This window comes from Gavialis gangeticus, unplaced genomic scaffold, assembly GCF_001723915.1.
Source record: "Gavialis gangeticus isolate Ggan-Ray unplaced genomic scaffold, GavGan_comp1, whole genome shotgun sequence".
In the NCBI taxonomy this organism is placed as follows: Eukaryota; Metazoa; Chordata; order Crocodylia; family Gavialidae; genus Gavialis; species Gavialis gangeticus.
Genome location: NW_017728994.1, coordinates 63793197 through 63807874, shown reverse-complemented (window position 1 = coordinate 63807874; position 14678 = coordinate 63793197). Strand labels below are relative to the sequence as shown.

The 14678-nt window shown below is 44.0% G+C and overlaps 1 protein-coding gene across 2 annotated transcripts in view; it reads right to left on the bottom strand.

Moving 5' to 3' along the window:
* The window catches only part of WDR11 (WD repeat domain 11), a 102779-nt gene extending 99421 nt beyond the window's left edge, over window positions 1-3358 (bottom strand). For both annotated transcript variants that reach the window (XM_019502922.1, XM_019502923.1), the window contains exon 1: window positions 3216-3358. In XM_019502922.1, the coding sequence (XP_019358467.1) occupies window positions 3216-3301 (86 nt within the window). In that variant the 5' untranslated portion in view covers window positions 3302-3358. The remainder of the gene's footprint in view (window positions 1-3215) is intronic.
* Window positions 3359-14678: the final 11320 nt, after the last annotated feature.

Genomic DNA, 14678 nt, shown 5'->3' with positions numbered 1-14678 from the left:
CCCCCATGCCTCTTCCCCTCCACAGACTTACCTGCAGGGCGCTGTTCTCCACACTGCCCAGCTGCATTCCTGTAAATTGGGTATCAGATTGGTATTGGCCAATATGCCTGGTGAATAATCAGCTACTGTTATCGGCCAAGAAAATCTTTATCAGTGCACTCCTAACTGACATGACCACAAATGAAAAGGATGACAAATAAGAGGGTTTTCAACTACTCCCTGTATATTTTGTCCTCATTCACATAGTCAAAGGGTCAAAGCAAGGTTCCAAAATGCCCAGCAGGTTTTCTGCTCTGTGTTTCAACATTCACTGCTCTAAGATTGAGGAATATAGCAGAATGGAAGATTTGGCTTCAGTCTGACTTGGTTCAGCAATTTAACCACGGTACAGAACAAAGCAGAGAGACCATTACTTCTGTCTCACATTCAACAGCTGTAACAGAGACCATACTAGTCTACTTCCAGAGGCACTGTGTAAATTAAAAGCTACACAGAAAAACAACATATGCCCATGCTCCTCAGAAGCAAATACTTAATATGCCAACTTCTACAAATACATTTTAATGTTTGTACTCCCTCAACAGGTACACCCTGCGTAGGTTGTCACACCAACATGAAACTATAACTAAAGTAGGTGTAGCACAATTTCCCAAGCCTTTACTTGGGAATGTGGTAGAAGGGGAGCTGAAACTTAATTCCTATTTTGTATTTGTTACAACTCCGTTAACCTCCTCATCAAATCAACAGCACATTTTGGGGAGTGACAGTTGTCACTGTCTATCACGCTGCAAAAGGTCTGGCACAATGAAACCCAAAGCTGATTACCTTCCAGGCCCAACTGCATGCAAAACAACCATTTCATAAGAATAGGAAAAGAAAAGACAGATGTAATAGCATACCAATTGGATTTCTTAAGCGCACGTTTCACATAAAAATTCACTTGCAAGAGGTAAACCTGATCAGACTCTCTACACTCACTCTTACCCACCCTCACAGTTTTATTGTAAATTCCATAGGAGTTGGGATTTGTTAAATGTCTTGGGTCCTGAGGGCAAGTGATAGTGTAAAAATTTCAGCTAGAGGTTAAAATAAGGGTGGCCAACCTGCCACAAGTAACAGGGGCAACATGTGTTGCAGATCAGAGGGAAGGGGTAGGCAGCACAGCAGCGAATGGGGCAGAGAGGCTGTCCCTCAGCACTCATCAGCAGAAAGTAGACTGCACAGGGAGCAGAAAACAGAGCAGCAGATGAGGCAGAGAAAGGGGATTAAAGTGGCACTCAGGGAGAGTGTGAGGCTTTATCACACACACCTGCCAAGAAAGGCTGGTCTGTCTGCTTTAGAAAAATAAAATTCTAGACCTTGGACAGTGATTTGCAACCAGGATGCCACAAGATCCTTTTCAAGAGTGTCATGGGATGCCACATAATGTTGCACTACTATATTTCCAAAAATGACTCACAAGACTTATGTGCCCCAGAGATTTCAAACAGAAATCCATACTTGTGCTCTGAGTCCTTTGCAAAGAAAAACTGCTCTACTGTTTCTCCATATTGCAAAAAAGAGCAAAAACTATGAGCTGGCATTTTCTGAGGGGCACCTCAAGCCCATCCCCACGTGCCCCGAGCCTTAAAAAAGGTTGCGCTCTGCTGTCCTAGAAGTTATCAAAACCAAACAAACAAACAAAACAACACAGATTTATTTGTTACACATGGAGGGCTGTGGGGCCAGGGCCACAACAAACTGGTTGCCCTCCTCTGTTGTTAGAAGGAGCTATTAAGGTGTAACAACTGGATACTTGGGACAACTAAAGTGAGAACAGGGTTCAAAAGCTGGCAAGGGGGGAGGCAATGAGCACAGCACTGAATGAGTCCAAGAAGCCAGCGGACACCTCCCACTGAACCTCTGTCTACAGATGTGACACAAGGAGGGACGGCCTCTGACACACCAAGGAGCACTGGGATGGGGCCCACCTGGAAATCACTCCCCATCTCCCTTGGGTGCAAGGGTCGCTGACAGCTCTTGGGACAACAAGAGGAACCAGGGTCACCAACTCTGTTTCCATCTATCCTGGGAGGTTTCATCACATGAGTGCGCCGAACAGAGATGTGGGACGGAAAACTTTCCAAGGAACATTTTCCAAAATGAAAAATTTTCCAGTGCTTTATTTTTCCTTGGGAAATTTTCCATTTCTAAAAACTAATTGTTTCATAAAATTCATTAGTAACAACGAGTGGGTGCCAATACAATATTAGGCAAGCTCGGCAGTTTCAAAGTTGTAATGACCGCATTTCAGGTGGTTATCCCTGGGAAGCATGTGAGACAGTACATACATGTTTTATTGATTCATAAACAGGAGGGTAAGTACCCTCACATCATAATCCAAACCAAACGAATCCAACCCTCACACATCATAATCCGAATTCGCCTAATTGACTGCGTGGGTCAAATTAAAACCTGAAGCACGGCATATCACACACAATTCTTGGGAGCGCTAAAATGAGTGTGTCAACAGTTTTCAGTGCCTTCGCTTTTTGTTTTGTTAAATTTAAACAATCTACAGGGAACACATGCTATTGCTGGGAAGGGCAATTATTTCAGGCAGAGGACCACTTACTTAGTTTTGGCGAGCCATCGAGTGCCGCATGACAGGCAGCCAGGGGCAGATAAATATTCATTTTCTAAAATTTTTAGGGGCCCCGCGGGTCGGATAGAACAGTGCGTTTTGTGCTACTGTGCGTTGCCTTTCCGTTTTTACAAGTATCCCAATAAAAATAATTTCTTTGTACATAAAGCTTTTGACTATAACATTTAAACCACACAAAGCATGCCTTTGTTTTTTTTTTCCAAATCAAATATTTCAGTGCAAATACTTGTGGCGATTGGGACATAATATTAACATATGGGGGGGGACTCTTTATATAAATGTATGTAGGGAACAAAACTATATAAGTCAAATAAACACGCGAAATCAGACCGCTCTCTATTTGGGGCACTGGAACATTTTCCCATTCAAAAAAAATACCATCTCTGCCGCAGACTTTATGTCGAGGACGATAACATTTTAAACACCCCCGGGAGCGCCGCATACGTCGGGGGTAATGCTTCATATTGATTTTCATGAAGGCCTTATGGTTTGTCTGAGGAATATCTAATTGCTGGAGACTCCCGGGGAAACCTGGAGCGAAGGACCCTCCCCCGGCCCCGGCCGCCCTCACCAGTCCGCCGCCCCCCTGTTCTGCGCGCTCAGGGCGCCGGTGAGGATCCGGGCCGACAGCTTGATGTTGACCGTGAAGGGCAGCATGGCGCGGCCGCCCGGGCCGGGAGAAGGCTCGGCCGGGCCCGCACGGGGAGGAGGCCGCTTCCGCTTCCGCAAGGCGGGCGGGCGTGCGCCGCCGATCCGTTTCCCCGAGCGTCCGGGCGGCCCCGCGCTCCCCGCACTTCCGTTCCGCCTCTCCTCCACCCCTCCCCCGGGAGCCGGATCCACCCAGCGCCCTGGGTGCCTCCCCGGAGCGGGGCCCAGGAGGGACCCCGAGGGCAGCTACAAAGAGCGCAGGGCCTAGTCAGCCCCTGCTAGACATCCCTACTGCCATGCCAGATTGGGGACACGGAGCGCAGGGTGCCTCTCTCCGACACCTGCGCCTGTTTCATTGCAACCCTCATCTGTCCTCATTGAACGGCTCTGCTCATCATTTCTCACCACAGTCCTGGTGCCTCCTACCCGGCACAACAGCTGGAAGAAGGGGAATTGTTATCCCCCACATTGTAGGTGACAGGGGCCACCTTAGTCAGGGGGGGCATGTGCCCCCCCTAGCAACCACTCAGCAACTGGGGGGCGGAGGGGGGACAGATCACACCGAGCAGGAGGCGGCTGTGGCGCTTCATCTGGCATTCCTGCCTGTCCACCCCCACCTAAGCAGGCCTAAGCAGGGAGCGTGGCCTGCTGACAGGGGGTGCACCAGCGCTCTCGGGGTGCACGAGCCCCCCCTACACGTCACCACTGCCCCACCTGTTAAGACCAGCTGTTTGTTTTATTCTAACCCCCAATTAGGGTGGCCATCATAGAGGACATTCCAGTTTTCTGCTACTCTGTCCTCTCTTGATACAAAACCCGACACCTTTATGTCCTCTATTTTTCTCTTCAAGAAGAAAAACAGACGGCATACAGGCATCAGGTTTCATATCAATAGAGGGCAGAGGACAACCGGGCTGTCCTCCATGATGACCACCCTACCCCCAATATGTTGCCAGGGAACATGGAAAAGGGTGGTTGGTCCCATTCTGCTCCAGGAACCCAGCTCCTAAAGCATACATCCTCCAGAGAAGCAGGCACCTGTCTCTACCCCATTTGCCTCCCAGCCCAAGCTCTGCTGCCAATGCAGGTGATGCTCACCTGGCATCCATACTTAGCCAAAAAAAAAACCCCAAGCTCTGATGTGTACCCCTTCCAAAAACAACGCATCCTGTGTTTTGTGGCATTGTGAAAGTTTGCACAAGCATTGTGGTTTGCAAAAGCATTTCTAGGAAGCATTGGGATCCAGATTTTTTCTAGCAAAGCAGGAACAGCAACGCTTGTTTTCTATTTAGGTTTCTGTTGGGAATTGCTGCCAAAAGCTGTCGACGTATCAGCAGACACCTTTTGCTACATCTAGGTTTTTGCCATGCTGGAAACAGCTACAGTTTGTTCTATATTGCCTTGTAGATAGTACAATAATCAAGTAGATTTTCAAATGCATGGTTTTTGAGGTGCTAGGATGCATTGGGGCAGCTAAAAATGTTCTCTGTTTAGAATTTGGGAATAGAAGGCCCAAACTGGGGAGATCCTTGTGCCTGATGCATATTCTTTTTTAGTGTTACTGCTCCTACACTTTTTTTCTATTTACACAGCACAATGATTGTTGGGATATTCAAGTATCCATTATCAGTTGACGCCTTCTCCTATCCAGAGTTCTTTGGTAGAACTCTGCTCTTGAAACAAATAGAACAGCAAATATATACAGTTCTCAGCTATGCACAGACCATTTGGGCTAGAACTCAGTATCCACAAAACACAGCTCTGTTTCCTGATCTGAAGAAACTCCTTTGGCTGTGGTAATACTAGGATTTTCTGGCCACCATATACATACCTATCTAGATGTCAGTCCTGCTAGACCCCAAGGAACCAAAATTCTCATTGCTTTTTAATTGTCCTTTTGCTAGCTCAGTACATTGTCTTTGTCACTGGCTGTCCTGCTGCCCCATCCTCACAGAATGGACAGTAAGCCCTCGTTAGGTTACTACCCACTTTTTTGTTACCTTATCTCATCAACTGAAAACCAAGTGTTAGAATAAATACTTTGAGGAAAATGAGTTAGACATAATGGAGCAAGGAAAGGTGCAGGAGCAGACTGGATGACAGAGGGAAAGAAGAAGAAATGAAGGAACAATTTGAAAGAATAGTTCAAAGCATTAAGATAATAAATTTGGAAAAATATCCTAAGGAAGATGCTACAGGTGAAAAGGGAGAGCATGTAGAGGAAGAGGGAGAAAGGAAAGCATCCTTGCAGATTTCCTTACCTGCCTCTCTCGAGAAACTAGCAAGAGTTGCCAAAGGGAATGTGGAGATTTTGGATAGGAATCATCACGGTGAAGAAGAGCTAGTGAGGTTGCAGTGATTCTCAATCAGGGTGCCACCAGATCTTTTGAAGGGTGCTGTTAGGTGTGAGGAGATAAGTGTGTTGTGTTTGAAGATAAGCAGACAAGCAAAGCGGATAAAAGCAGGCTCAGGCTTGGCCATGCCTGGACCATCCACCATTCCCACTGCCAGACCCCTCTGAAAGGAGGTAAGCACTGTAATCTGCAAATTTATTTTTAAAATTGGATGAGAATTCACAAAGTTATGGAGGGGTGCCTCAAGTCCAATGAAGGGTGCTTTAAGTCCAAAAAAGGTTGAGAATCACTATTGTACGAGTATGACTCAAACGAGAAGCAGCAGCAACACTGTACGTATGTTTTTATCCATGTTCCTTTCCCTTGTGATAAGTTAATGTAAATACATGTGTACATAGTTAGTCCCCTGACTGGCCTGGCCTGGTTCTATAGGGACAGACGGAAACTGAGCGGTCTGCAGTTCCCACCCTACAGCACACCAGCCATCTAACAATCCCCTTCAACTGGAGAAGGGGAGTATATACCCAAGTTACCTGGGCTACATCAATTGAGGAGAAAGTGGTTAATGAGGGAAGAGGGGCAGATGCAGTGTTAATTTGAACTGGAGGACCTAAAGGAACAGAAAGCACAATGACAGATGAGAAAGTGATAATAAGAATGGTCCCTTGATAATATTCACTCTCAAGTACAGTTTTCCACTTCTGTAATTATAAAACCAACTTAGTGTCTTCTCCTGGCTTTCTTCTTGTCTGAAATGCCTATGCGCTCAGAACTGCACTCTTCAGATTCTAACAAGATGCTTTTCCACTTACACCATACAAAAATATTGTGGTGTAATTATAATTTCAGTGAGTACCAATGCTATAAAACAATATAACTGTAAAACATGAAGGGGAAAATGGCTGCTGGAATATATGAATCAAAAATGTTTCCTACTCACCCTCTTAAAAACACTTCTCTGTGGTTGTATCTCAGGTTGCTTATCAAGATTGGAGGCTGTACAGGATAGTAATCTGGTCATTTCATTTGTCTGTACAATGCTACGTACACTATTAATACAATGAAAACAATAAATATTAGGTCAGATAATAGTTCATTCCTAGTTAGATACATCATGCTTTCCACTGAAGCATCTGGCATCATCTGCTGAGACAAGTTGCCAAATTAAACTGGTTGTTGTTTTGTTCTAACACAATTCCTACATTCTTCTTTCATGAGCAAAAAAATACCTTTACCATTTATTCCTTCTTTCCCTCAAGATATTCTAGCCTGCTTTCCTCCTCTGTTGCACTTCATGGTGAGCAAAAATATGACAGTTTTTTGTCCTCTGAAGCTCCCACCCTACTACCTTGCAAGTCTAGGCTCCTACATTTTTTTCCACCTAAAATGTGACTGCTCCATCCGGCCACTGGGATTTCATACTTAATGATCTTTCTGATATCTCTCAACCTGTTAGTGTCAGGCTTGCCAAAAACAGTGACAACTTAAATGACCGAGAATGTTTTAAACAAGGCACTTTTCAATATTTCCTGACAACAAATGCCAAACCCCTTTAGGGATGGAGTGAAATATTTCCAAATGGCATTCAAATAAAACTAACAAGAGTACAACATAATCTTCCTGTTAGGCAGTTTCAACCCCAAATTACTTTGCAAAAAACAAAAGGAAAAACAATTTTATGGGCAACTATTAAATGCAGTGCAGTGAGAAACTCCAGAAGATAAGGAATTAATTGAATGGTGATAACAATGTTTCTATTAAGTTTGGGTTTATGGGAGCCAGTAGATGTGTGGGGACACTGCTCTGACATACTGTAATTGCAGTGCATCGGAGCAGGTTTGATTAATCAAGTCTGCTGGAGTGTGCTAATTAGCGCGCTCCAGCAGCCTCCACATCTCATGTATTCAGCATCCCTGCACTTCAAATTGGGGGCAGGGGCGCTTTAACTAAAGTTTGTCAAACAAGCTTCAGTTAAAGTGCCCCTGCCACCATTGTGAAGCACAGGATACTGAATACCCAGGATGCTGCAGGCACTTTAATTAGAACAGCTCTCAGAGCCACTCTAATTAAAATGCCCCCCACCCCACCCCACCCCACCCAAATCCCAGAGCATGTATAAAGACACCCTGTGATTCTATATGCTGCTGATATGAACAGAAGGAAGAAAAAGGGGGCTTCTAGTAATCCTTTGCAGGTGTCAATAATCCTTGATCAAGACATACTAATAACCTCCCTTTCTTTAGTTTAACTTTAAGATAAATTAATTATTTAATTAATAATTAAATTAAAACCCAGAAAAGTAAGGCCTGATCTTTATGAAAGCTGTGAGCATTCCCAAAATGCTAAGGAGCCCTAATTTCTGTGGAGTTCAGAGAGCTCAACATCTCCCAAGATTTGACTATTAACTATCAAGGTTAGATACCAGGCTATGTGATAATATATTGTGCTATACAGAAAAGAGTGCGTAAGATCGTGCAATACAGTGGTTTTACAATTCATCCAAACTAGTGAGGGAGTTTCATCTGCATTTCCAACTTTAACATTGGCATATCCAGTTTTAAGTGCTTAGGTCACATGCATATACTTATATACATGAATAATTTTATTCAGATTCAGCAAAGCACTCCTCTCTTGTAAAGCATTTGTGTGTATGAGCAACTGCCTCCTTGTTCAGCCCCTCTCTCCCAGCTCCACACCCCAGCTCTGGGGCTGTCAGCAAGAAGGGAGGGTGGAGGGGAGCAGGGGAGTAAGTTGCTGACTAGGGTTTGCCTAGCCTGGCCTGGCCTGGCCTGACCTGAAGGAGAGGTTGTGGGAGGGCTTGAGATGGCAGGTGGATCAAATCCACTCTCCCTCCCCTAGGTCCAGCAGGCCAAACCCCAGCCAGCAGCTCACTCTCCCTCCCCTCTCCCTTCCTGCAGGCAGTACTGGAGGCAACAAGTTAACCCTAAGGAACACAAGTTCCCTTAGGTGCTCTAAAGTGGAGCACCTTCATCTGATACCTCATTTGATGAGGGTTAATTTGTCACATGATCGGCCAGTTTAAAGGTGCAGACAGAAGTGCAGCTTCCTGCTGCAACTCAGAACACTTAGCAGGAAGCATTCTGAGTTGCAGCGATCCTCAAACAGAAGTTCACTGTTGGTTCCAGGGTGGAGGGGAATCTAGCTGCTGGTTTCAAGCCTCCAGCTGGTTTGCTCTAGCAATGGCCCCTCCTCCCTTTCAACCCACACTGTTTTCAGAATGGAAGGGGGGAAAGGGAGCTCATTCTAGGGGTTCCCCAGCCAGCACCGGGGAGGAGGGGGTGAATTCCTGAAAAAACTCCAGACCAAATTACTTCTGGTTCCTTTCCCCTCTCCCATTCTGAAAACAGCTCAGAAGCTGGCAGGCAAGCAGACACAAGTTACAGAAGAGGCTATGTTTTGAAACGTCTTCATCTGACCCCTCAAGCAATGAGGGTACAGATTTTCCCCAATCAGCCATTTTTGAAGTGGTCTGTAGCCATGCACTTGTGTTTGGTCATGGCTATTGACTGCTTTCTGTGGCCATATCAGGTGAAAATTGTCATTTCTGTCTATGCCCTGAAAGTGCTCTGCACATGTGTCATGCTAGAGCGCTTTCAGGGGGCCAGTTGCATGAAAAACATAACTTCTGTCTGCACCTAGAGCTCACTCAGGGCCAGATACAGCTCCACTGACATTGATTGGCACCTTTCTGTCAACGTCAAAAGTTAGAATCTTAACAAACTCATTGGAGATGTTGTAATAAATGGATCTAATACACAATTTTCAAATGCTCATAACCTTAAAAAACAAACCATTCCCCCCCCGCAAAATACTGCACATACTGTTGAGCAAGGACTAACTTCTTGCCAAATTTCAATAAGCAAAAATTCAGCCATTTCTTCTGTTATGAAATAAAGTAAAAAGGCTGATGCACTTTATAAAAGAAGGAGGAAAATTTATGTTTACAATTTCTACTCACTGTAAAATGGCTCATCCTTTTTGTTTCATTTTTTTCCACCACCCATGGTGGAAGTGTATGCGTCTCAAAAATATCAATACTGTCCTAAACCTAGGTTTGCCTTGAAGCCATCTGCCACTTAGAACTACAGACCTCAGAGAGACCGCAAAGGCAAGGGAAGGGAAAATGAAAAGATAAAAGACATCACTCTCTGCCTTAATGTCATTAGATGCGAGAGTGTGTTGTAGCTCAGCTTTCTATTATGGATAGTGAACCACTTCTGGGGGAAAAAAAACCTGCTGAACTCACTAGCCTTAGGTGAGAATGGCACTGAAAGCTCCACCTGTTCCAGCTTAAAAAGAACCTGTCCAGCTTTGCTAACAGATAGTAGGAGCTGCTACTGAGAGATCTCATTTTCGAACAGATGTTCATCCTAATGCAAAGCCAGCATCATAAATATTAATGACTTGTCATGTTCAGACCAAGGGCAAAGGACTACGACCAAATTCCAAAGTTGGAAGGGAAGCTGGAAGGGAAAAAGATTAGTTCAGCATAAAAGTAACTCAGTTTGATAAAATGAAAACAAGACTGAGCCTTTACTCTGATTTAAAATGCATGAAAACAAGTTCTGAATGACTAACACAATTTCTTTACAGCACTGAGAAGAAGTAGTACAAGATTGCTCTCTACAGTTTTGCAATTTGCTTCTGGTGATAATGCAGTATTTTTTTAATGAAAGGAAGGACATGATTCATATGTCTTTTCTAATAATACATAGATGATCATCATTTATTGTACAGTTTTTTGCATATGGCGGTTTTTTACCTTTACTGTTATCCATATTCTATGGATTTTTATCTGCCTCTTCCTTGGAAGCAAATTCTCTACCTTTTGTTAATAAATACATACAGAAATGTTATAATTAGTGAATGGTGGTACAGTGTCTTCTCCTACTTGGCTCACACAAAATTGTTCCTCTCTAAGCAAGGTTTGTGAAACCAAGAAACAATTTACCGCAAACAGTTTGTTGTACTAGCCTGGAACAGAGGTCAGCAATGATAACCTGCAGAAGTGCTATATTGTCATATGACACTATTTGTTCCCTCATTCTTGTTAACTCTGGCATATGCTGAGACACAAACATCCTCTGCTTTCCTTTCTAAAGGTACAAATGGCCCCTTCCTTGGCTAAGTTTGAGGAAAACATGAGCACTGACCAACACTCCACTTGCTCTAATGCCATAATAGAGCTAGTTGTACTAATTCTGACAGAATAATTGGGCCCAGAGAGCCGAAGTTGTTACATAATTCTGTTACCGCACAATATTAAACAATTCAATATAGTTTGGTTTTGGAGACCAAAACCAAGAGACCTTGACTTGTTTAATTCCAGGCCAGATATGAATTCATGGCAAAGTTTAGAAATGTATAGATTAGGATGCACATGAGAAATTGCATCCTAAACATAACAGAAAGCTTTTAGAAACAGAAAATGAAAAGTTGTAAAAAAACCCCAAAACTTAATCATAACCTATGACAGTTCATTTCCTAGAGAGAGTATACCAGGGTTTCTTATCCTGTCAATTCTTCTTTCTTAGTAAGGAAGAAACACTTGATTCTATTCCAGAATTTCAGATGAACATTGTGCCAGTGATGGTTGCTTTCTTGTTTTTGACATAGCAGATAAACACAAAGGAGGGGGAAATATAAGACAGTAAAAGACAAGGGAATCCCTTTTGTCAATGTTCTCATGATACGAGGTGGCTGGTCACTCACGAATGGGCTGGCAGATTGACCATGACAACAGGTTTGCCTCCCAGGTCTGCAATGTCATCTGGATAGTCAGTGCCCTTTCCTTCATGGGTCATTCTCAGGATAGACAGAGCAAGAGGGCCCATCCCATCACATCATGGTGTGCCATGCAGTGTTGTTCATTTTGGGACAGGTTGAAAAGATGAGAGCAAGTGATAGGACTGGAAGAAGATGGCAGGGAGGCAGAAGGTGGGCAGGAAGGCAGAAAGACAAGGGAGAATGGGAAAATCAAAGCAGGCTCTTGCATGTATCAGGTCGGGGTCTCTGTTGGCTCAATGGTTATGGTCAGGTGGCTTCATAAGCATTGATGTTGATGTCACAAGGAGCAAGGCTTCCTGAAAAAGGGCCAGAATCTCTGGAGCAAAGCAAAAGCCTGCTAGTCTTTCCCCAAGGAATCCCCCAAGCCTGACCTGACATATGTTCTCCAAACACCTCTTTTCCAAAGGCAGCGGTGGTGGGTTGAATAAATCAAACCCTCATGGTTTGTTTCCTAATTCATTTCCAGCACACAACCTTGCTTATCAGTTACAACCTTAACCCAGCCCCTGAGCAGCATTAAAGGACTTTTCTGTTTGGTCTCAATTAGTCTTTCTGTCTCTTTTTCATATCCCTTTTATTATTATTTATTTATTAGATCTATTATTCTGATTATCTAATAATCTATTCAATTATTTATTATATCTATACCCCTAACCCCATCCAAAAGGCTCAGAGTGGCTAACCTAAAAACAAAGAGACAGACAGACTCTTTTCATTGTTACGGACTATTGTGATAGCTAAGGGACTTCACATACTTCCTGCAGCTGAGCTTACAATTTAGTTAGAACTGTAGGTTTCAAAGGTTACAATATGCCTTCATAACCAAGCACATCTGGGGGCTCTGCTTTGATTTCAGGAAAGCTCAGCAAGGAGAGCCAGTCTGTGCTGCCAAATTTTCTCCCTACAAGGATTGCCCTGTATATGGTACTACTCACACTGTCACCATCTTGTTTCAAGAAGTGAACACTCTCCACAGTCCCTACCCGATGGCAGTAGTGGGCTGGGAATTGGCTCAGTCTCATGACCACCCTAAGGGAGTAAAAGAGACATGAGCCTCTTCGCAAATATTGTCAGCTTCCTTGAAGATTGCTTTTTCCATGGGATCCTGTATTAAGCCCCATTTGCTTCCCCCCAAAAAATCTATGTTGCACCTTCAGTCATCTGCAATACTAAAGGATAACATTTAGTTCACCTGCCATTGGGAAAGTACTATAATCCTGCAATTCCTTACTGGTACACATGTCTAGAGTGCAGGTCAATGGGTGTCTGAAGGGAACTGAAACAAGACTGGGCAGCTGGTCAATATGAGAACAGCATGTCATGGCAGAGCAGAAAATGAGTTTCCTGCTGTTTTATTGTTCTTGGCACTGTGACTCATGCTGTCTCTGATTACCAGAGGCTTTATGATTATGGACAACACATCATGACTTGAACCCTTTGTAAATATGGATGGACATTTTTTTTTCTCTTCCATTTGGCTTTGCAATACTTCTGCAGAGGGAAAGTCAACAACTGCTTAGGATTTGGAGCTGTACAGGATAATGATACTGGTCCGCAGCATCAGGGTGGTTTAATCCGCTGGATGAAAGATAAAATTAAACATAAATGAGTCAAAGCTGTTGAAAAAAATAGAGGATAATCCTGTTTCCAGGCAACATGTTCTCTTTCAGCTAAAAGTCCCATGGAATAATTAGCAAGAATATACTCAAGCAAGTAGGTTATTGCCACATCTACCCTGTATATAATAAATAGTCTGTTCAAGGCTTTGAAATACAGCAGCAGAAAATTCACAAATGAGGAGGTCATGTGAATAAATCAATAGGCTGACACTCCAGTGATTTGGGTTCAATTTCAGGTTCTGTCACACACTTCCTGTGCAGCTTTGTAAAATCACTTATTTTCTCTAGGTAGAATTCCACCACCTTTAGTAGGACTTGTAGCTGAAAGAGAACATCATAAACAGCAGCTCCAGTCATTTAAGTGAGAGAGAACTTAGCTCTCTGTGCCTCAGTTCCCAACTATAAAATGGGGAACAGATAATTCTTCCCATCTCCTATCCTTTGTCTTGTCTGGGTTTAGAGTTTAAACCATTTGGGACAGGGGCTGTCTCTTACCCTGAGTTTGTGTAGTGCCATTTAATTGCTTTCTTAAGGTTCTAATTTCATATAATAAGGAAGAATGATAGTAACATACCCATATTAAGTCAATCCTTAAACATACTTACCAATCCTGTCTCTGCTATAGGCACCACAGCCATGCTCCCCCAGCCGCCGGGGGCACGCGTTATTCATGGATGCCAACATGGTCGTCCCTATGTAAACATAAACGAGATGGAGGCAGCTGTTATATGTGTATATATATTTGTAATTGACAGTTTGTGTAGAGCATGATCTCTTGCTGATTTGTTGGAAGGGGTGTTTGGGTGGTTTATATCGGGGTGCTCAACCCACAGCCTATGGGTCTTCACAACATAGGCAGCCCTTTCATCTGGCCTGCAGGCTCGCCAAGGGCCCAGAAATTTGGCAGCAGGGGAGCAGTGGTAGTGTTAATTGTCACTCCCCTAGTGCCAAATTTATGCAGAGAGCCCTGTGGGCTGGATAACATGGATAGCATTCCAGATCGCACCAGCGTATGGCTGGATCTAGTAGGCAGGTGGCATACAGCCAGATCATGGCAGCAGGGGCTGGATGGCTGTGGTGAACTGTGATGCCAGAGCCAGCAGGCAGGCAGCCTGCAGCAAGATCTGGCAGGTGGGTGGCACATGGCTAGGTCCAGTAGGTGGGCAGTGCAAAGTCAGACCCAGTAAGCAGGTGACTGGATCAGGACAACATGGAGTCATGCCCCAAACCAACCTGGTGCAGGACTGGGCCTGCGGACCAACCAAATGTGGGGCTCAGCCCATGAACTTAGCCAGTGAGCCCATGGGGCTGGAAGTTTGGGCATCACTGGTTTATATTACTTTGCTAAAGCACCTGGAGACTGAAACAGGCTTTTTGAAAACAAATAAAAAATACAATAAGTGTACTGGTGTACACTTAAATCAGTGGTTCTCAACCGTTTTGGACTCAGAAAATGCCAGCTTTTAGGTTTCATTCATTTCTTGACTACAGAAAAATAATAGAGCAATTCTTCTGTTGCAAAGACTACAACAGGTCAGGATGTTTCTGACACCATGGATTCCTATTTGAAATCTCTGAATGTATCTTGCGAACCATGTTTTGCAT